General features: G+C 49.5%; 1 protein-coding gene across 8 annotated transcripts in view; it reads left to right on the top strand.

Moving 5' to 3' along the window:
* FGF13 (fibroblast growth factor 13) overlaps positions 1-21,321 on the top strand; it is a 172,054-nt gene extending 150,733 nt beyond the window's left edge. For all 8 annotated transcript variants that reach the window (XM_085570695.1, XM_031504774.3, XM_031504773.3 and 5 more), the window contains 2 exons: positions 16,387-16,585; positions 17,021-21,321. In XM_085570695.1, coding sequence (XP_085426821.1) covers positions 16,387-16,585; positions 17,021-17,157 — 336 coding nt within the window. In that variant the 3' untranslated portion in view covers positions 17,158-21,321. The remainder of the gene's footprint in view (positions 1-16,386; positions 16,586-17,020) is intronic.
* Positions 21,322-22,745: the final 1,424 nt, after the last annotated feature.

Here is a 22,745-nt window from a genome sequence, read left to right as displayed (position 1 = left end):
TGACAGAGATGCTGGACTCAATGTAAAGTTTTAAGTGCATTTTAGTCAGATTGTTTTTATGAGACTTTAAAATACTTTTCATCTCTGCACTAGAATTGCTTTTCCATATCAGCAGATGAGTCTACCTGAAAGTGCTTTTTGTACCCGAGCTGATTTTCCGAGTCACTGTTGCCCAGGATGTGAGTTGTCCCAGCTCTGTCCTTATCTCCCTTTCAGGAAATGGTGTGGAAGCTGCAGCATCTTATCAGAGGCTCGGTTTTGTGAAAGCAGCAGCTGCTTTTGTGCCTTCTCAGAATTGGGGTCCCAGTGCTGGGTTAAGTGCAAACACTGCATTAGCGTTTCTCAGCGGGATGTGAGTGCTCAGGGGTGCTCAGCCTACATCCCTGCTCGGGCACACGTTTGGGACTGGCACTGCTGGGTGTTACCCCAGCCCAGCTACAGAAGGAGGTAATTTAATAGTGCTGATTTGCCTGCTGAAACGAGGCAATGCTTTTTTCTCTATGAATCTCATCCGAGCCCTGTTTGCTGCTGATCGAGTTCTGCTGTTCGTTTCCAGCCCGCTTGCTCTGCAGGGACCATCTCTGGAGCTGCATTCCCATTCCCACTCAGAGCTTTACCTCAGCTTTTTGTTTCTCCCAGCCACTCCCAAGAAGGAGCAAGGTGCATTTCCTTGCAGGGAAGAATGCAGCGAGGTTGTTGAACCAGAGCAAGCAGCCTTGGCATGGCTTGGTGGCTCCTTGGCTCGCGTGTGTTTGAGGTTTCACCTGCCAAGTCAAGTGATTTTTCCTCCAGATGTTGCTCCCTGCCTGTGCTGGGCAGCTGGGGGTAACCTTACCCGCCTTGCAAGGTGGAGAATGAGCTGCAGCTGGAGGAAGGTGCTGGCACCACGAGCAGCCAGCCTGGGTGCTCAGGGCTGCCACCCGGGAATGCTTGGCTGTTGGTGTCAGAGCAGGGTCTGGGCAGGTTGTGCTCTAGAAACAAGGGGAATTTTGGTTGTTTCAGCTGCAGCCTGCAAACCAGGCTGTCTTAGGCCCTGCTTAGGATGACCCTGGTGGCAGGCAGGTATTTTGAGGTCTGTGTCATGGACGTGTTGCTGTCTGGCTCCCGGGGAGCAGGGGAAGCAGCGTGTGGAGGGAGGGCCAGATTCCCTCCCTCCTGCAGCTGCCCAGGAAGGATATCTCAGTGCTGCTGCTGATTCATTGTGCTTGTTCTCAGAAAGCCACCTGGATGGTGGCACTTCTCCTCCAGCCTCATCTGAGCCACTGCACACAATATGTTTCTGTCAGTCCATCTGCACTTGGAGCTCTCAGACCTCTGAATATTGACAACACGTGGCTGATCTTGCAGTGTAATAAATGATCAGTTAGTGCAAGGCCAGAACAAATTCAGCTTTCCAGAACTCAGTTCTGCCCAAATTGCCTCAGTGCTGAGGACCCAGGGAGCACCTTAAGCACTGACTGTGGTGCAGCTGCTGCTGGGGCTGGGTGAGTGCTTGGTGTGGGAGGTGGGCGAGGGGGGTGCCAGCCCTGCAGCCATGCCCATCCTGCTCTGCAGCCTGGGGCAGGATGCCCAGCAGAGAGGAGGGCAGGTGATGCTGCAGGAGGGGACTGGATGGGCACAGGGAGGGCGTTGGGTCCCCCCATGTTCTGCTTTTGCCAAGCAACCTTGGAAGCCGTGTGGTCCACTTAGCACTAAGTCATTCTTTATTAAAAACAACATATGCTTATCGAGCACTTCCTTTTCTGTCTCACTGCTTTTGAATATGTTGTTGTGGTTACAGTAACCAGTCATGCACTTTTCTGAGCCATTAACTGGTAAAAGCATTTTCTTTTTTCCATCAAGAAGTGATAAGGGCTAAGTTACGACCTCGTTCAAAGTGCTTTCCTGTGAGGAAGCTTCTCCTGTGTATCATCAAAGCCTGTGCTCTTCCAGGTCAGCCTCTCCAGGAGTAACTCTGGGCACCTGTCCTTGCTTACCCTGGTGACAGCCAGTGGCTGCAGGTGCACGCTCAGCCTCTGGGCACAGCTGGCAGCCTCTGGGTGGGAGCAGGAGGCACGGCCAGGGCAGAGCTCACCTGGGAGCTGCTGTGCAGGTAAAAATTCTGCTTTTCTTACCAAGATTAATTTTTTCAAGGAAAGAGATGATAAAGCCCTGGGTTTCCTTACAGTTGGGTTACAATAGTTACTGCAAATCTCCCACTTGACTATTAAAAAGCACTCTGCTCTTAACTGGGAAATGTGCTCTAAGTGCATAAGGGGCAGCACCTCAAACTTGCTGGGATCTGAAAGGCATCAGGAGGAATCGTGAAGTGGAGCAGATGTGTTCTGCCTGCCAGGCAGCCCAAGGACAGTGGTCAGCAGCTGTGAGACCCTGAGCAGTGATTCCCTGCCCTGGGGCAGCGTTCCTGCCCAGCAGAACCCCACACCCCCCATCCCCACGCCGTGCAGAGGGCTCTCCATCCTCACAGGGCTCTGGTGCTGAGCCCTGCCCAGAGAGGGGAAGGCTCCCCTTGAGCTCTGGGGGAGGCTGGGGCAGGGCTGAGGCTGGGGGCAAAGGCAGCAGCAGCTCCCACGGGAGCTGGCTGGCAGCAGGGGACAGGATTTGGGCTTCAGGGGGTCACTGCTTGTCACTCCTGGCAATGTTGGCTCTGGAGACGAGTCAGCAGAGGGACATGGGGACTCAGCAGCTTCTCCATGTTAAGTCAAAAAGCAGGGGAATAGAAAGGGAAATTTTGGGCAGATTCTTGGTAAGGATGCCTGTCCCCGAGTCCTTATGGCTTTGAGGGTCATTAAAAATGCTGATACTTTGCCTTCCCAGTCATAAAAATAAAAACAATCTTTTCCCGCAGAAGGGCAGGCAGCGAAGCAGATGGAATCAAGAAGTATTACAGCTCAGTGCTAGCCAGAAGGAGCAGCTGAGACTAATCAGCTTCCATTTAAAAGTATAGCATTCCCACTAAGCTCTTGTTGCTGCTGGCTTTATATTCTTATTCCTATTAATCACTGCTATTATGAATTTGAATGGATGACAGCTCTAAGAAGATCTTTGGGGAACCAGGATCAGGGATGCTCTGGATGAGGTGCTCTATGAAGACATCTGCAAACCAGGGCTCTTCATCCATGAGGATAAACAAAGACCAGGAAAATTGGTTTCAGGAGAGAAAGCTGGGAGATAGATGGGTGTATCTAGAAGAAAAGGTACAAATTTTGATACAGGATTTTGGTGTTTCACACTGATTTGAAATAAGAACAGGTTCTGCAGTCCCGGTGTTTCCCATGGGACTAAAGCTGGTTTTGCTGGCTGCAGCTTGGCAGGATGCAGGAGGAGGTGGATGGATGAGCTCTGGGGAGAAGCCTGGGGAGGGCTGGCAGGGCTCGGGGCAGGCTGTGCCCAGCTGGGGATGGCACAGCAGAGCAGCCTGTGCTGGCTCAGGGCAGCCCCTGGGACACAGCAGGACGGGGATTTGGGAGATGTGTATTTGATAGAGCCTCAGCAACCACCCCTGGTCAGCCCTGCCGAGTGCATTTTTGGGAAATAATAACGCTGGCCTTTTGTCCAGCAGGCAGCAGAGATAAGGGTGGGTCAGTACACAGCAGTCACACGATGGATGGAGAGATGATAAGGTGCTCTAGAAAAGGCAATTCATGAGCTGGGGCCACGGGAGGCCTGGATGAAAGATTGTGAAGATACTGGAATAAGACATTGTCCTGCACACCAAAGGACTTCACGTTATAAATTTAATTAAGATAATCTACCTTATTTTAAAAGGAATTGATTAAATTCCTGAGAGAGACAGAAAAATGTATTTTGTGCAGTTGCTGTATTGATCTCCTGCTCAACCCATTAGTGGTGACAGTGAGGAGCAGGAATTCCTAAGGCTGAACAGAAAGTTGGATTGGCATTCCTAAGGCTGTACAGAAAGTTGGACTGGATATTTCACTTTCAGAGCCCATGGAAAAGATCTTGCCATGTAAGGAAATGCCTGAAAATTCAGAGAGGATCTTTTTTATTTGTTTTTTTGAGTGTGGTAGCTACATTTGAGCATCAGATTTGTTCCCATCAAAAGATTATTCTTGAAATCCATTGTAAACTCTTGCTTTTGGTCAGCAGTCATAGAATATTTCTGGCTTTCCCTGGTCTTACTCAAATGTGGAACAGAGAAATGCTTAACTGAGTTTGTAGGGAAGTTTGTGAAAGTGATTAGTGGAAAATCTGGAAAAAGCTAGATCTCATCTCTTCTAGGAAGAAGCCAGTTAACAATAAAAGAAATCAAACCACAAATAAAATTCTTAAGTTTTGAAAGAGGAGACCTTAAAAGAGCAGTGCCATTTGTCCCCAGTCTTTCCTATGCTGAAGAAGAGATGAAAAAGAAAAGTTTTCCTTTTATTTTCCAAATATAATAATACAATAAAAATAGGTCATGCCACTCAGTCTGAAACAGGCCATGGTTTCAAAAAAATCAGTGCTTCTAATTTGTGTATTTCTTGTGGGTTTTATCACTCAACACCCACACTCCCTAATTATATACACCTCAAATCAAAACTGAAGAATAGCTTGCTTATTAAAGTCTGTCAGTGCTGTTAGGAAACATGTCAGTGCCACACATTTTGTAGCTGGCTTGCCTCGTCAGCAGCCCTGGCAGCCCAGCCCTTGGTGCCCTGTGCCAGGCTGTGCTGGGTGGGATGGGGCAGCTTTGGTGCCCTGTGCCAGGCTGTGCTGGGTGGATTGGGCAGCCCAGCCCTGTGCCAGGCTGTTCTGGGTGGATGGGGCAGCTTTGGTGCCCTGTGCCAGGCTGTGCTGGGTGGATTGGGCAGCTTTGGTGCCCTGTGCCAAGCTGTTCTGCGTGGATTGGGCAGCCCAGCCCTGTGCCAGGCTGTGCTGGGTGGGATGGGGCAGCTTTGGTGCCCTGTGCCAGGCTGTGCCGGGTGGATGGGCAGCCCAGCCCTGTGCCAGGCTGTGCCGGGTGGATTGGGCAGCTTTGGTGCCCTGTGCCAGGCTGTGCCGGGTGGATGGGGCAGCTTTGGTGCCCTGTGCCAAGCTGTTCTGGGTGGGATGGGGCAGCTTTGGTGCCCTGTGCCAGGCTGTGCCGGGTGGATGGGGCAGCTTTGGTGCCCTGTGCCAGGCTGTGCCGGGTGGATGGGCAGCAGGGCTGAGCAGGGCTCTGAGATCACAGCCCTGCCCCTCTCCTCACCTGCCCTCTGTGCAGCCAGCAGTTTCCTGTAGCTCACCTTTTTCTGCTGCTGTCTTTCATCTTTTCCCCTTTTTCCCCTTGTTCTTCTGCATGCTGTCTCATGCTTGTCACGGCGGAATATCAGGATGGAAAACTTTTATCTCTTCCAGTACTGGATTTTGTGGGACAATGTTATTGCTGTGCCTGCACAGCCTAATTTCCTCCTCCCTGTACATTCCTTTATTGCTGAGTTATTAGCCAGATAAGTTTCCTCTCTGTCCCTCTGCCATTTGACACAAGGTGTTTAGTTTAATAACGGGGGTTGTTTTTCAGAAGCTCCTGGAAGGCTTGATGGACAGAGGTGCCTCCCACAAGTGGGAGCTTTATTCTAACTGCATTTCACTCCTTGGCACTCGTGTTGAACCTCGGATACAATTCCTCAGGCTGGGATATATTGCCCGAGAAAAACAAATAGCAACAAAGAAGCAAAGAGGCTATTCCTTAAAGCTGAGCAAATAAAGACCAAAAAAAAAAAAAAAAAGCTAATATTAATTTGATTTTAAAAATAAATTAGCTTTAGCTGTTTTTTCATCCCCTTTGGCATTTGTTTCCCAGAACTGTGCATCCCATCAGATTATACTAGTGTGAATGTTCTCAGAAAGTTCATTTTTAGCTAGTATACTGAATTATTTGTATGACCCCCAGGGATCAGTTCCTTGTAATTACACAAATAAAGTACTTGACTTACTTGTAGCTACAGACTGTAACTGGTGCAGGGGCAGCTGGTGATGCACGTGGGCCATGTTTTGCTGGTTAGTGATGCCCAGCAGCTCCTCCCAGCACCCCTTGGGCAGGGCAGGGAGAAGCTCTCGGTGCAGAGTCCTGCTCTGTGCACCCGTGGGAGCCCCTCGCTGCTGGGGAGCCCAGCTCGCTTCTGAGGACAGAAAAAGCCAAAGTGGCAGCAGGGGTGAGGAGAGTGCAAGCACTGGGGCTATTTCAGGGCATTTGGTGGGTTTAGAACCCAGGAGATCAAGAGCCTGGGGGCTCATCTTGCCCTCAGATGCAGCAGAGTTTTGTGGAGCCAGCTGAGACAGGAAAGGTCTGCACAAGGGACAGTCATGGTGCAAGAGGAGTTCTGGGGTTTTAATCCGTGCTGGGCAGTAAATTCCTCATTAGCCTTGGGCAAAGCGTGGCACAGCTGGGTCTTCATTTCCTGCTTTGTGCAAGTGCTCCTGTGGGGAGAACACCTGAGCACAGGGAGCTGCTGCTGGTGGGTTCTGGGTTCTGTGTTTGTTCTGGGTTCTGGGTTCTGTCTTTTCTGTTCTGTGCTCTGGGTTCTGGGTTCTGTGTTTGTTCTGGGTTCTGTGTTCTGTGTTCTCTGTTCTGTGCTCTGGGTTCTGGGTTCTGTGTCTGACAATGAGGTGCAGCCCTGGGGAGCCAGGTGTGCTTCTGGACCACAGCTGTGGGTCAGGCAGGTCCCTGGGGGTCACTCAGGTCCCTGGGGGTCAGGCAGGTCCCTGGGGGTCACTCAGGTCCCTGGGGGTCACTCAGGTCCCTGGGGGTCAGGCAGGTCCCTGGGGGTCACTCAGGTCCCTGGGAGTCACTCAGGTCCCTGTAGGTCACTCAGGTCCCTGTGGGTCAGGCAGGTCCCTGGGGGTCAGGCAGGTTCCTGGGGGTCACTCAGGTCCCTGTGGGTCAGGCAGGTCCCTGTAGGTCACTCAGGTCCCTGTGGGTCACTCAGGTCCCTGTGGGTCAGGCAGGTCCCTGGGGGTCACTCTGGTCCCTGGGGGTCACTCAGGTCCCTGGGGGTCAGGCAGGTCCCTGTAGGTCACTCAGGTCCCTGTGGGTCACTCAGGTCCCTGGGGGTCAGGCAGGTCCCTGGGGGTCACTCAGGTCCCTGGGGGTCACTCAGGTCCCTGTGGGTCAGGCAGGTCCCTGGGGGTCAGGCAGGTCCCTGGGGGTCACTCAGGTCCCTGGGGGTCACTCAGGTCCCTGTGGGTCAGGCAGGTCAGGGGTGCCCTGTCCCTGTGCCAGCGCCCCGGGAAGGGAGGGCAGCCTGGCCCTGGCAGCTTCACCTCCCTCCCCAGTGTGGATGTTTTGGTTGTCTCGTTAAGCTCCTGGAGGATGCAGATTTGTCAGTGGCAGCTGTGGGAGCTTGATGGGGGAAGAACAAAGTGGGAATTCATCATGTGAATATAATTGTAAAGAGGAGGATTTTTTTAGTGGGAGATGAGCGGCAGTGCAGAGTAATAATCATCTTAAAGGGTGACTCTCTAGAATTAGTTGTTATTTTGTTTGAGTCCTTTGAAATGGGTTCCATACTATATAATTATCTTAAATTTTAAGTGCTTCCTGCAGTGATAATGTGTGCATTTTTGCATTCTTATGTAAATGCTTTAGCAGTTCCCAGAGTCGAATTGGAAATGCCATTCAGAAACAGGTAACAGCTTTGCAAAATGTAGGGGAAGAAACGATCTTGTTCTTCCTCATCATTTTCCAGCTTGCATTCTGGGCTTTCCTGGCTGTGTTTGCAGCTCTGCCAGCAGCTGCTTTTCAATAACATCCAGTGCTGGGAGACACTGAAATGAAGAGCTGAATGTCAGCAGCAGGAGTTCAAAAAGACAAGAGACCAGCAGACAAACTGTTATTACCTGCAGAAAGAAAATAATTAGTTTGTAGACCCAATTAATCCTCGGCAAAGCCGCCCAGGACTAATTCTAAGAAGATTGCACTGTAATGAAAGCGCAGGAATCCCTGCTAGGTTGGTAATTTTGGGTGGTGTTGCTGTGCACACGAGCAGCTGCCCCTGGGCACTGTGGTGGGCAGGGATCAGGGAGGCCGTGCCTGGACAGAGGAATGGGGATCAGGCCCTGGGAAATGGGAGATGGTGATCACCTTTCCTGCTGGACAGACCTCTGTCTGTCAGGCTGCCTCCTCTGCTGCAGGCTTCCCATGGACAGCCACAGCTCAGGGCAGAGCTGATCCAAGGCACTTCAGGCACCCCCAGAAAAAATCCAGCAGCAGCTGTCAGCCTGACCTGGGTCCTGCCTTTCACATTCCTCCCTGGGGCACAGGAGCCAGCAGCTGGTAGCGTCCCGCCAGCTCTTTGTGTCAGCTGTGCTCCAGACTTCCTGAGGCAGAGCTACAAGGCTTAGTTCTCAAATCAAAGTGCTCACATCATTCACCTTCTTGTCTGATTCAGGGACAAAGATTTCACTCAAACCCTCCTAAATCCTTTTAGGGAGCTCCCTGTCTGTTCACCAGGTACCACTGTCAGGGAAGGGATGGGGATGGGGATGGGGATGGGGATGGGGATGGAAAGGGTTCTTTGACTCAGAACAGCTCTCCTGTTGAAATGTTATAACACAGAGATCTGCAGTGTTTGATTCATGGAGCAAGTGTCCCACAGCATTCCCAGAAATCTGTGATTGCAGTCCAGACTATCTTAGGTTAGGGTTTTAAATTGCACCTCCCAGAGACATTTGGGTATCTTCCAAGTTTAAATTAGGTTTGCAAGTGTTTTACCAGGGACCTGTTTCTCCTCTGCTGCTTAGACAACAGCAGCATGGTGTCTCCCAAAAGTCTGGCTCCAGAGTAACCTTGTACACAGCAGGGAGTCATAAAGCAGCCAAGTGACAGGCCTCTGCAAGGTCCCTATCACTGTGGGAGAAAGAAGCCAGAGCTCTGTCAGCTTATCTGTGTGCCCAGGCTGGCTCTTGGAAGGACAGGGCTATTTCTTGCCTTCACTGGCTTGCTGGAGGCCTGTTAAGAGGACATGCAAGTGCTGGAAAACTTCTCCAAAACTTAAAATGCTTACAAGACATGTATATGTGATTTACAGAGAGAAATTTAGCCTGTTCTCTGCTTGTGTCCCTTCGTAGGTGGGGTCTTCACCTGCTGAAGCAAATGTGTTCTCCCAGTCAGCATCAGTAAAGGGCCACTCTTGTATCCCATCTCCCCTGTGTAATCCCTTATTGTCTCGTTACTAAAGGTTTTGCCAGCTGAAATCTCTCAGATCTCACAATGAGCCTACCATCTCTAACACAAACATCCCTCTGAGATCCCCTCAGCAGCATATGGTCAATACAGCATTTTGGGAGCTGTGAGGGTGCACAAATTCCAGAGTATCACTGCTCAGTGGCAAAAAGCAGGGTTTGGCTGCCAGTAATGCCCTGCACTGTCAGCCTGCTGAGGTTTGAAAAACATCCACCCATGGCATGCATGAATGAGCAGATTTCAGTAAATCAAGCTCATTTGAAAAGGTCTCATTACCATTTGGTCAGGCAGAGGTGCTGGTTTGGTCAGGATGGAGCTAAGCAGTTCCTTGAACCCGTGACATTCATGTTATTATTATTATTAAGCTCAATTTTTATATTTACACTTTGTATAAAGCGAGCTGAATTAATAGTGACAAATATCAAATATCCTAGGTTTCTTAAAGCAAGAGGTCTGTGTGTCTTTGCAGGCTGCCTGAACATTAGGAGCTAACCAAAATGCAGAGAAGGCATGGGTAGGATTTGTCTTGGTTAAAATGCATTTTGGGTCAGGCTCTGAAGGAGTCACTGCTTTTGTTGAGTATAATGTCCTGCTTGCATTTCCCAGCACTGACATTGCCCACATGAACAAGTATGCTTGCAATGTCATGCTTCAGAATAAAAGCCTAATATTGATAGGCTGATATTAATTACTAGGCCTGTTAGCTTGTGTTATTTTTTAGTATGTAATGCCAGTCTAAAAACTCTGCTGCAGGTGTTACTTTACAAAGCCTTCCAAGGGTTCCCAAAATAGGTTTTGCAGTGTTGCTGCAGGGGAGGCAGTGCCCAGGGCAGCGTGGGAACAGCACGGAGGCTGGGCACTGCTGGACTGCCAGGAGGAGGCACAGAGCTGTGCTGGGCACCTGGGGATGGCTGAGCCAGAAAACCAGGAATGGGCACCTGGACTGGCTGAGGCAGAGAACCAGGAATGGGCACCTGGACTGGCTGAGGCAGAGAACCAGGAGTGGGTACCTGGAATGGCTGAGGCAGAGAACCAGGAGTGGGTACCTGGAATGGCTGAGGCAGAGAACCAGGAGTGGGTACCTGGAATGGCTGTGCCAGAGCTGTGCTGGGCACCTGGGGATGGCTGAGCTAGAGAACCAGGAGTGGGCACCTGGATGGCTGAGCCAGAGCTGCAGGAGTGGCACCCACAGAGCAGAGGCAGCGGGCAGGGCTGGCTCTGGCTGTCCTGTGGAACACCCTCAGCTGGCAGGCAGGCAGGAGCCTGTGTGATGCAGTGTGCCATTATTCTCCTCCTGCAGCTCCTGCTGCTATTTATCTTCCTCTTGCAGCCTGTCCCCGTCACTGAGCAGAGGCAATTGCTGGTGTGCAGAAGAAGAGCTCGTTCAGCAGCAGCTGAGCTCTTCCCCATCCTCCCCCTCCAGCGTCAGCACACGCTCTGGGGCTGGGGAGGGCAGGTTGGGCATGGCTGTGCCAGGCTGGGCTGTGCCAGGCTGGGCTGTGCCAGGCTGGGCTGTGCCAGGCTGTGCCAGGCTGGGCTGTGCCAGGCTGGGCTGTGCCAGGCTGGGCTGGGCATGGCTGTGCCAGGCTGGGCTGGGCCAGGCTGGGCTGTGCCAGGCTGTGCCAGGCTCTGCTCCCTGTACTCCCTCAGGTGCCAGTGCCATGTCCAGCCAGTGCCAGTGGGCTCAGAGCTGGGCCCTTGGAACAAGGGCGTGAAGGGCTGTCCGTGACTGAGAGCAGCAGATGAGCCCCACACTTTCAAGGGATTTTTTTCCCAACCTAGGTCTGTTCTTTATTAAAAAGCACACACTTAAATGACACCCTTAAGTTGAGGACATTCTGTTCAACAGCTGTGTTGGAGAGATTTGACAGTAGCAGGATTTGATGTCAATTATAACTGCTAGAAATCTGATTGCAGTGCCTGGCAGGTTATCTGTGTAATAATGGGTTTGTTATAAAATAGGTTCTTAGCATCTCTGGGGCTCTCTGCTCTAGTTCTGGGGAAGAAAGCTGTTGGAGCTGCTTTTTGCATATTTACCCCTTCCTTTAGTAATTAAGCTTGGGTACACTGACTAATCAGAGGGCCAGCAATACCATAACATCGGACTATATTTATCAGAGACACAACTGAAAATATAAAGAACTTTTCTACAAATGCACAATAGTGAGGTTGGGCAACAAAGTCCATTTTACTTTGTCACAAGACAAATGACTGAAAATACCTCTGTTGTGCAACTCAAAGGTGCAACCTCATCTTAAATGTTGTGTTTCAGTTCTGGAAATGATAGAGGGGAAAAAAAGAAAGAATTCAGTGAAGGGTACTGAAAATGATTAAAGGCACTGAGAAGCTTTCATATGAGAAGAGATTTAAAAAGATTAGGCCTGCTTAGTTAAGACAAGAGATGAATAGGCAGAGGCAGGATGGAGAGATGTGGGGTAATGAATGGCACAGAAGAGGCACGCTGAGTACTTTTATGTGCTGTTTTCCAAAATTGAAAGCTGTAAAAAAAAAAAAAAAAAAACAAAACCAAGAAGTGTGGTTATGATAAAAAACAACAGCAGACACATTGTAGATGTGTTTTCCACAGTGCTGGATTCACCTGTGGAGGCCTCTGTGGCAGGGAACAGGGATAATGAGCTTAGGAAAACTCTGAAAAGGACTGGCTGCTCTGGGGAAACAGAGAGCCTGCTGGCTGAGAGGAAAAGGGAGTTCTCTGGGAGTTCCCTGGGAGTTTTCAGTGGGAGCAGGATGCAGCAGCTGGCACAGCCCCAGGGCTGCTGGAATGATGCTCGGGCTGCAGGGCTCCGGGTGTTTGCTGCACACTGATACCTGCACACAGAGGGAGCTGCTGCAGCTGCCCGTGCTGCTTTGGGTGACCCGAGTGCTCCTCCTAAAGCTGCAGAAACCAAAAGAGGCATTAAAAATTAGGCAAGCATTAGAAAGTATTGAAATGAGGCTTGGTCATTTAGGTAGTGGCAGAGGTTTCCCTCTACAATGATTCCAGCATCATCAGAAGTAAACGTGATGCAGAAAAGAAGAATCTGGGGTAACGTGGATCTTCTGTCCTTCTTCACAGCAAGTAAATTCTATGTCAAAACTCACTGGGATGGATTAGGACAGGGACCTATGTTTGACACCTCTGAAGTGGACTCCTGGGCATCTTGCAGAAGTTTTAAGCCCCATTACAGTTTTTTTCCAGCAGGATTAATTTCCTCTGCAGTAATCAGGAGAGTGCCTTCCTTCTGCATGTATCATGCCTTAGTTTTCCTGCCCCAGATAAGGAATGCTTTGGTTGATCAGCACAGGTGTGAAGTGAAGCATCACCAAAAGGCAGGGGAACAATAATGATTGTGCATAGTTCCTGCTCAGTTAAATCCCAGCCTTGTTTGCAGTCTCTGAGCCGTTTCCCTTGGGCCATCAGGCAGCACATCCTGGCTGAGGTGATGCACCCAGTTCTCATTTATGGGTTATTGAGGGGCCTAAAGGCCACTTAAAAACCTGGGCAGAGATGGAGACATTTGCTCAGCTGAGTCACTGATAAGGGCAGAAAAAGAGTAATGAACAAAATTCACACCTCTGCATCTCTGTGTTTGTAATTAATATGTTTTCTACTTTGCTTCACCTGAATTTGTGCATTTGGTTTGCTGTGCAAAGGAGTGATGCCAAGGGAACCACTCAGGCTCTTTTCAGTGCTTTCCTCATGGATTCAGAGAATACCTAGTGACAACCTGAAATCTTTCTCTGGAGATCCTGGTTATCCAGCTTCTTCCTTGGGCTCCTTTGTACTCTTCACAGAAGCTTTGCACTAAATAATTTTACACGCCACTGACCATTTGTGTTTCACTTGGTAAATTCCTGTTTACTGCACTAGCAATAAGGAAAATCCATTCTATGGAGTTGTCTGGGATCACTCTCCACAAAGCTTTGCCTCCCTATCACTCCTGTCATTCAGCTGTTTTCCTGAGCAAATTCAGTGTCTGTTTTCTTTGTCATTTTTGATCTAATGGTTGTGGTTGTGTGGCAAGTGCACATCCCTGGAGTGGCTCCAGGGGACTTGTCCCACAGCTCAGCTGGCAGTCTGTAGCAGTCAGTCCAGCCCCACAGCCCCTCTGGGCCACCTGCAGCCAGTGATGCTGCCCCTGGGCTGCTCCAGCACCTCAGACCCCCAGTTTGTTCTGGAAAAGTGCCTTTGGTGGCTGCCAGGGCTGGGGACAGTGACAGTGACAGCCCTGGCCAAGAGCCCCCAGGACCCCGCTGTGCACACAGGGCAGAGCTGTGCTGGCATCCCCAGGATGCTCAGAACGGGAAACCCGGGCACAGCACCAGCCCAGGGGCTTGGAACCTGCCCGGAAAAGTGACAGGTCTGACACAAATGTAATTGTCATTCCCACTGCTGCAGCAAATGGCTTCTGGGGGCTCAGGAAATCCCCCAGATCCTCACACTGGATCTAAAAGCTGTAATTGCTGATGCCATGAAAGCTGAAGTGTTCCCATCCTGTGCTGCTGATAGCACTGCACATCTCAGGGTGATGGGCCAGAGGGTGCACCCTGGCACTTCGCATGCCAAGATGGAGAAAATCAATCTCTGTTAATAAAAAAAGGCAGGCTCGCTGGCGCAGAAAATCACTACTCTGGAGCCTTAACGAGGCTCCTTCAAAAATTCATGATTATAAAATGGAATCCTGGGCTACATTATAGTTCTGAAAGAAATTGGGATATGGAGGGAAAAAAATCCAATTTTCATTAAGTGGAGAAAATAAAGGATAAATCCTGTACACAGACATAGTCATTGATCACAAGGAATATAATTACATGCTCAATATATAAGAACATTTTCCAAGTCTCCCAAGTACACAATACTTTTCTTAAATACTTCTCAAAGTTAAATTTTCTTTTCTTGCTGTTTGCTCAGGCCTCTGGCACTAAGTCCATCTGAACAAAATCTGTGATTGTTCTAATAAACTGCTGCAGGATATTCGACCTGTGGCGAAAGAAACCTTGAACAATCCCAGACCTGGCCTCGTGACTGGAACAATTTGGTGATGGCCCCTGCTGTGCAAATTCAGAGTGCAAATTCAGAGTGCAATAATGGCAGAGAGCAAACATCCTCCTGCTGCTGTGCCCTGAGCATCCCTGCCAGCGAGGGGCTCCGAACACTTCCTCACACACAGCCTCCCCTTTCTGCCTCAATTCCTGCTCCAGAGCCACGTGCAGCACAGAATAATGAACATGAGTCCTGCAGGGTAGCTGGGTGTGATGGCTGATCATTTGGAGGGGTTTTGGCTTCAGATACGTCTTCTGCAGAAACAGAGCAGGAAGAATTCCAGATTGGCTTTTGTGATATTTTAGCTTTCAGGCTTGGCAGTCTGTAATGCAGCCTGAATTATTTTAGATATCATCTAGGCAGCTGCCTGGAAATACAGCTACTCTAAGTGTATAATAAATGCCATGAGGCCTTTTTACTATATTATCATACACCAAATTATTATTTTTTTCCTTTTTTTTTTTCACATATTCATGAATTTGTTCATGAAGAAACCTTTCAGTAGTTTAGCTGATCAGCTCAAAACCAAGAAGCAGCCCCTGACAGTTCATCTTCCTGCTTACTTAAGTGTGCCTGAGTCACGACTAGGGTGAATCCAGCACTTTTAGGTGCTGGATTTCCCCTTTTATTTATTTATTCATTCATTCAGTGTTAAGGGTGGATGTGTGAGGGGCTTGAGAGCCTGCAGTTTATTGTCATTTAGGTGCCATCATCAGGGACTTTGGAGGCAAGCAGAGATGGAAATGGTGTTTCACAGAAAGAATTCTCTTTGTCTGGGCAGGGGCTCGGCTGCAGGCTCAGAGGAGCACAGCACTGCCAGGAGAGCTGAGGGACACCAGGAGTGAGGGAGGTTCCCTGTCCTCCCTCCTGTCCCTCCGCCAGGGACTCTGGGCTGCTCCTTCTGGGGTTACCCTGCTCCTGGGGGCTCGGAGGAAATGTTGGGGTTCTGTTTGCAGTCCGACCCTCTGCTGCTGTGTACCGACAGGCCTTTTGTACCCAAACAGCTCCAAATTACTGTACACAAGCCATAATCTGCCCGTGGGAGCACTGGAGTTTTCCATTTTGCTGCTAATTGGATGATACCCTTGCAACAGTCTTTGTTGCCATGGCTGGTGCTGGGCAGGGAACAGTGAGGGAAGGCTTTTATGCAGAAATCTTACAAAAATGCAATGACTGGCCCTATTTGACAGCAACTGAAACCAATTGTCAAATAACTAAATAACAACCAATTAGCTTAAAGGAAAAAAAAAAAAAAGAAGAAAAATTGCTTGCTTCACATTCTTTGTTGAAGCAAATGCCAGTCAGAGAATGGGAGCTTTTTTCTTTCTCTTTTAAAGACAAAATGGCAAAAGATGTGCAGAAAATTCAGAATGGTGGGTTTCTTTTTTTCCTAATACCGTCCTTTTCTCACATGAGAATACTTTAGAAGCTACATAAGAATATCTTGAGCTCCTGAGACATTTAATTTCCTGTGGTATTTTAAAATCAGAATTACGATCATTATACCAGCACAGTTTTTCCTCCTTCCTTTCACGCCTCTGTAGGGCACTGTAAGCACCAGGGCACTGCCCTGCAGCTGGCTGCCCTGCAGGGGAGGCCAGCAAACATCTGGCTGCTCCGTGGTGCAGTGACAGGACTGAGATTTGGCGTGGCCACACCAAACCCTTCCTCTGCCACATTCTCGAGTGGGTGAGATGGGCAGAGGCTGTAATGCCCAGAGGCTGAGGGAGCCAGGGCTGGCAGGGCACTGGGAGCCATTTCCTTTTGGCTCTGGCTGCTCTGCCCTTGTCTCTCACGCTCAGGGCTGCAGGTGATGCACAAAGCACCCCTGGGCCCTTCCTGCCTGCAGGGCTGCAGCACAGCTGCTCCCAGGGCTGACACAGCCCCGTGTCTGCCTGACACCCATTACTGCCTCAATCAATACATCCTCACACTCCTTACTCAGCCTTCGAAAAGATCTTATTGCATTCTACTGAGAGCTGCTCACAGCACCATTTCACAGGTTTCACATTGTGTTACTCTTTTGTTAATCCTTTTAGGACCCATGTTTCGTAAGTGATAGCTGAGGATGAGAGGTATGACTCCAACCATTCAGAAAGCAATGGGTATTTCATGCTTTTTCATTTACTGATGTGAGATTCGGCCCTGCACGTATTGATCTGTTGCTTTCTTACAGGAACATTTTACACCTGAATGCAAGTTCAAAGAATCAGTATTTGAAAACTACTATGTGACATATTCCTCAATGATCTACAGACAGCAACAGTCTGGCCGGGGCTGGTATTTGGGTCTTAACAAAGAAGGAGAAATAATGAAAGGAAACCACGTGAAGAAAAATAAACCTGCAGCACACTTTCTTCCAAAACCCTTAAAAGGTAATTGCTTGGGTTTGCTCCATTTATCTGGACCGATAGTATGTAGTGTTTAATTCCTGTGCACCTATGTTTGACGTGTCCAGCTCCTTGTGTAACAGGAGTGTGATGTTCTGTGACGTGGTGAAATCACAACTACTGACAGTGCTGCTTCTCTGTCCCAAGGAAATGCTGGTTTTTGTCCTGCAGGCTGTGTAAGTGCAGAGGGCAGGTGGCTTTCACTGGAGGGGAGGAGTGGCGTTCCCCTCCTGTAAAGTGGCAGTGCATGGAGGAGGATGTCAGGGCTTTGATGTCAGAGGTTCGGTGCTGGAACGAAGGGCTCTCCTTGCCCTGGCTCTTGTCTCTGCTCCCGTTGCCCACTGCTGGCTGGCAGTCCTGGCGGGTCAGGGCTGGGCTCTGCCCAGCAGCAGTGCTGACCTTCTCTCTCTTGCCTTGCAGTGGCCATGTACAAAGAGCCTTCCCTCCACGATCTCACAGAGTTCTCCAGGTCTGGCAGTGGGACCCCAACCAAGAGCAGAAGCGTCTCAGGAGTGCTAAATGGGGGGAAATCCATGAGCCAAAACGAGTCGACGTAGCCAGGCTGAGGCCAGCCAAGTGCTCTCTATCAGAACCTTACCTCTGGATGCAGTCGAATCCTTACTCGCGGTCCTTCGTCCCAACCTTCCGTTGCCCAGGACAGCGCCGAGCTCCACAGCCCCCTCACCACCATCAGATCTTCTGCTTGCCAAAGGAGAGCCCCGGCACGGAGGAGGTGCCTGTGCACAGCACGGGGCACCGAGAGCAGCAGCACAGCTGCGGGAACACCTCCCACAAGAAATGTCCAGCTCTTTCTCTCTCTCACTTTTTCTTTCTCTCTTTCTCTCTCTCCTATGCTTTGTGGAAAACGAAACAAAAACATTTCACAGCATTCGCTGCTGATAAGAATTTGCTTTCCAACTCAGAAAAAGACCACTTTTGCTTTTCAAAGGAAATTTTAATGCTTGTATGTTTTATAGGGGCAAACAAAAAACAAATACGTAAACTCTGTCGTTTCCTTGGCTTACCGTTTTATATCTAAGGCTTGATAAAAAAATGTATCCTTTAATTTGGAATAGTGCAACTTTTTGATTTCAGAACTCCAATGGGTCTTTAAAGCTATGTCTTTAAAAAATAACTCAAAATTCAGGGTTGGAACTGAGAGTTGGTGTCTCAGGCTCAAGCAAACAGTGTTCTTGTGGTTTTAAACACAATGAAATAATAAATTTTTATAGATTTGTAGTTTCTGGTAAAGTTCTTGTGCTAACCCCAGTCTGTAGGAATTGAGTTGTTTTGTTATCCCAAGTGGAAGTTAACAGAAAGGGATAAAATTATCCTCCAGTGTAGATTTCTCTTAATTCCATTTTGTGTGTCATGTTAAACTATCGTTGTGGCTTCTTTTCTAAAGACAGAAACTGTGGAATTAAGGTGACTTAATTTTTTTATAAGAAACGTCTTATTTGTAAAAGTCCTTTCACTGTAACGGGCACGTGAATATTGTGTAGGAGGAAGCGCTAGGACAGGTTACCCCTAAACAACATATACTTATACATGCTATTGGAAACAATTGTTTAAAAAACGTAGTTAGGTTTCCATTTAGGTCATCATGTCTGCTGCATGGGAGAAAGTTGGAATATTGGCATAGAGTTGCATGATGTGTAAGATTTTGTGCATTAATCATCGTTGGATTCTGTGCTCCAAAACTGAATTAGGTCTGTACAGGCAGCTTTCTGCCTGCTACAAAAAAAGTTGTTTATTATTTGTTGTATACACAACCATGCACTGAATAAACTATTTATATTAAGATGTACTTTTTAAAAAAGCTTGTTTGATTGTATGCTGTACATCCATGGTTAATCTGAAGGGAAGAGGGTTGGCAATTAAACGATGAAGTTACAAAAGATACTAATGTTCCAAATCAATTGTAATTAATGTTCAAAATCTTTCTGTGTGACGGTCATTCCCTGTAACGCCATACATACAGAAATTCAACCCTCCTTTGCTTTTGGGCACTGTCAGAGCTGGTGCTGTGTGCCCAGCTGAGAAACTCAGACACAGCCACGCTCTGCTGTCCTTGGGAGTGACCCTGTGCCGTGCCCTGTGCCCTGTGCTGTGCCATGCCGTGCCCTGTGCCCTGCTGTGCCCTGCTGTGACATGCCATGCTGTGCCCTGCTGTGACATGCCATGCTGTGCCATGCTGTGCTGTGCCATGCTGTGCCATGCTGTGCCATGCTGTGCTGCGCCCTGCTCTGCTGTGCTGTGCTGCTGGCCCCTGGGCTGCCCCCCTGAGCCCCGGGCAGCTCCTGCTCTGCTGGATGGGGTCCCAGCACTCCTGGGGGAGGCTCAGCATTTGCTGGCCATCACTGCAGGTGCATTTAACAGCCAGTTTCGTCTGGCCTCCCAGAAAAAGGCTCCCATACCTTTGCTCTGGAGGGAGAGCATCCCTCTCTCCTGCCTTTTTTCTCTGGGGGAGAACTTCCCAGGAAAACTTTGCTCATCTGCAGCATCCAGACAGCTCTGGCAGGTGAGCTTCACTCGTTCAGGTGTTCCAAGAACTCCTAGCAGGGACAGGTTTTCATCCTAGGTGGCTGAAGAGCCAGTTCTGGAAGACAATGATGGAAATGCAGTCAAAAATCTACCCCTAAATGTTAGGCTGAAATGAAAATGAGATATTCTGTTGTGTGCTCTGTGTTCCTGCTACCTGACTGAGCTGGAATTAAACCAGCTTTAAGATCAAGGCTGAGAGAGAAGGGAAGGAGGAGATTGTTTCAGCTCAAACCTACAGCTGTGTTGTTTCATGGCAAATAGCAAGTGAAGAGCTCTGGCCTGCTCTTAGGGGGCCCAGGCTTCCCCAGCTCGACCCTTTCCATAGGGTGAAGGGAGTGGGAGCACACCCAGTGCTGCAGAAATCCTTAAAAAACTGCAGATGTGGTCACAATTGCTCCAGAGCTTTTGATAACTCCGTGGGTCTGGATCATCTCTTCCCTTCAACTCAATGTGGGATGTCCTTGGGGAATATTTCTCGGAACCCTCCCATCCCCAAACATCAAACCCATTTGGGTACATGTTCCAAAAAAGGAGTCTGAGTGCCTTAGGAACATAAAGGCTGATTTTAAAATAGGCATATTTGTAACCCAGCTAGTTGAGTGCTGTGTTTGGTACCCTAGAGATAACTGGAGCTCTGCTGCTCTGCTTTATGGCTCCGGTGCTCCTGTCACTCTGCATCCCCAGCCCTGCAGCTCGCCTGCAGCAGCAGGGAAACTCCTGCCTCACAAATGCCCCTCCCGAGCTTGCAGCCTGACCCATCTTCATGTTGGTGCTGCTGTCAGCTGTGAGCATTCACTGCCAGATCTGTCCCAGAGCTCTCTGACACTCCAGGCTGGCACTGGCTGCTCCTGGGTGGAGATGGGCAGAGGTGTGGGGATAGAAGAGCCAGAAGCACACGGTTCTGACAATTACGTTGCATTTCTGACAAACCTGGTCCAACAATATTTTCTCCTTCAGGTTACTGAGGCCTGAAAGGGTAATAATCCTGCTAGAGTGCTGATAGTAGACAAACGGTTATGTACTCTAAAAGTGGGGTTTTACATGTAGTCTCTGGAGCCATAATTAGGATTTAATAAGGAAAGTTATTTGCGACTTTACAGACAGGGAGTGAAGGGAATATCCTCCCCAGCCAGCAAAGTTAAGACAAGAAAGTGGCTTCATCAGAGGACCAGACTGAGGAATCAGACTCCAGAATATTTTTTTCAGCACCCATAAATTAGAAAGTTACACAGCTTTTCTCCTGGATAATGCCTTCTTTTAAGAAACCTGCTAAATGTTAGGAAAATGTCCATTTGATGCTTGTCTCCCAAAGCTCAGAGGCACTGGTAAAGCTGCTCTGCTGTGCCACAGGGCAGGGCAGAGTCGGGAAGAGGCACCCTGGAGTCAGGAAAAGCCCAGGGGCTGCTGTGGCTGCCAGCCCTCACTCCTGTGAGCGCTGGGCACCTGCAGAGCAGGGGCAGGCCCTGCTGGCATTGCCAGGGTGGGCATGCCTTCCAGCTGCCCCTCCAGCGGTGCTGCCCAGGAGGTGCCACCCCCTCCAGCAGCTTCTGGCACACCTGGGCATCCCCTGGCAGAGCCCCACGGCGCCTCGGGGCTGGGCAGAGGCCACCTCCAGCCCAGGGAGCAGGGCAGCCCTGCAGCAGGAGCACTGGGGGAGCACAGTGAGTGCCTTGAGAGCCCCTGGCACAGCTCACAGGTCCCTGCAGGGCACAGCTCAGTCCTCACAGGTCTCTGCAGGGCCCCAGCCCTGCTGCCTGCTGTGGGGGTGAGCTAGAGTGGGAATTGCTCCTCTCTGGATCACAGGGACGTCTGTTCCTCCTTCCCCTGCTCAGTTTGATGTTCCTCGTGCTACCTCAGCAGGGTTTGTCTGGGCAGCTCCTGCCCAGCCCGCGGCTGGCACGAAGGCAGGGGCTCTGCCCTGCCTGGCAGCTGTCTGGTGAGCCCTGCTGTCCCAGGCTCTCCCGTGGGTGCAGCTGTGGCCAGCTCAGGGTGCTGTCCCTGCTGCAGCCAGCCTGGCAGAGCTCTGCTGTGTCTGAGTGTCTCTGCGTGGGGAGCGGGGCCAGCTCCTGGCCTCGTGTCTCCCTGCCACTTCCAGAAGTGACCAGGACACTTTTGCAGGACAGAATCTGTACGCAACAACCTCCTGTTTCCTAATAAACAATTCTCTCTGAAACCAACGCTGCTGTCTGGGATCTGCTTTTTAGCTCTGCAGATTTGTCAGGGTGGCTGCTCCAGCAGCACAACCTCAGCATGGCCAGCGTTCCCTGGGGCAGAGACCTTCCTGGATCAAAACTCTCCTTTCCTGTCACCTGAGCTACAGAGGGGCAGCTCCAGTGGTCAGCCCAAGAGCAGCAAAGACGGGGTTTCAGTTTTCTGTAGCCTCAGCTGCTGGATGAAGGACACAAGGTGTGATGTGTTTGACCAGCTCGGAGAATGGCTGCTCTAAATGCTGCAGCTCAGCTTCCTCCGTGATGTGAGACCAAGACTAAAACCACCATGGTTTTGTCTGACTTTGGCTCTGAAAAATGACATATAAGTACAGTAGAAAACCTATTTTAAATAAATTAATTTCTTAGGGAGAAGACCTGCCATGCAATTTATCCTGAGTAACTCCAACTTTGGCTTTTTTCATCAATTTTTGCGGACATGTCCTTGACAACAAAAAACTTTCCAACTCACAGAGTAAGGTTTTAAGACACTCTCTCCCCAGGCATGAGTGAGCAGAGCCTGGTTCATGCCTTTTGGAGAGCAGGTCCTGAAATAAGCTGGGGCTGCTGCTGTACAGTGGTTTTATTGCTGACCAGCTCCAGTAGCAGATCTCACCCTGCTTTGAGGACACACCACATCAGTTTGGGGGGCACTCAGTCACCTTCTGCAGTTCCTCTCAAGGGAAAGTTTAAATATTAAAGGAAAACCCAAATTTGAAACACATTTTACATTAATCAGAGAAATTGATGCCATAAATTATTCTATTTCATCAGGAATTAGAAGACAACTTACAGGGTTCCCTTCAAAGATCATTATTAATGATTTGAAATTTAAGAGTCAAATACCACGTATGGAAAATTACTTTCCAGTACTTGTAGGCCTAATTTTTTTCCCCAGTAGTGTTTGGCATGTCTCACCTAAATTCAGCATCTGGGGGGCAGGATGAATGCTGTGATGTGCCAGGGGTTTCTCAGCCCTGCGTGCTGCCACTGCTCGTCTGAGCTGTCTCCTGGCAGAGGGCAGGGCTTAAAACTGCAAACAGCTGTGCATACAGCTGCAAACAGCTGTGTTTAAAGCTGCAAGCAGCTGTGTTTAAGGCTGCAAACAGCTGTGTATACAGCTGCAAACAGCTGTGTTTAAAGCTGCAAGCAGCTGTGTATACAGCTGCAAGCAGCTGTTTATACAGCTGCAAACAGCTGTGTTTAGAGCTGCAAGCAGCTGTGTTTAAGGCTGCAAACAGCTGGGTTTAGAGCTGCAAACAGCTGGGTTTAAAGCTGCAAACAGCTGTGCATACAGCTGCAAACAGCTTTGTTTAGAGCTGCAAGCAGCTGCCCAAACCTCACAGCCCAGCCCAGCCCAGCCTGACACCCCCAGCCCTGCTCAGCCCGGAGCT

This window comes from Lonchura striata, chromosome 4A (assembly GCF_050655825.1).
Source record: "Lonchura striata isolate lonStrDom1 chromosome 4A, ASM5065582v1, whole genome shotgun sequence".
NCBI classification, from domain to species: domain Eukaryota; kingdom Metazoa; phylum Chordata; class Aves; order Passeriformes; family Estrildidae; genus Lonchura; species Lonchura striata.
Note: the sequence above shows the minus strand (reverse complement) of the source record. Positions and strands in the feature narration are given on the sequence as shown.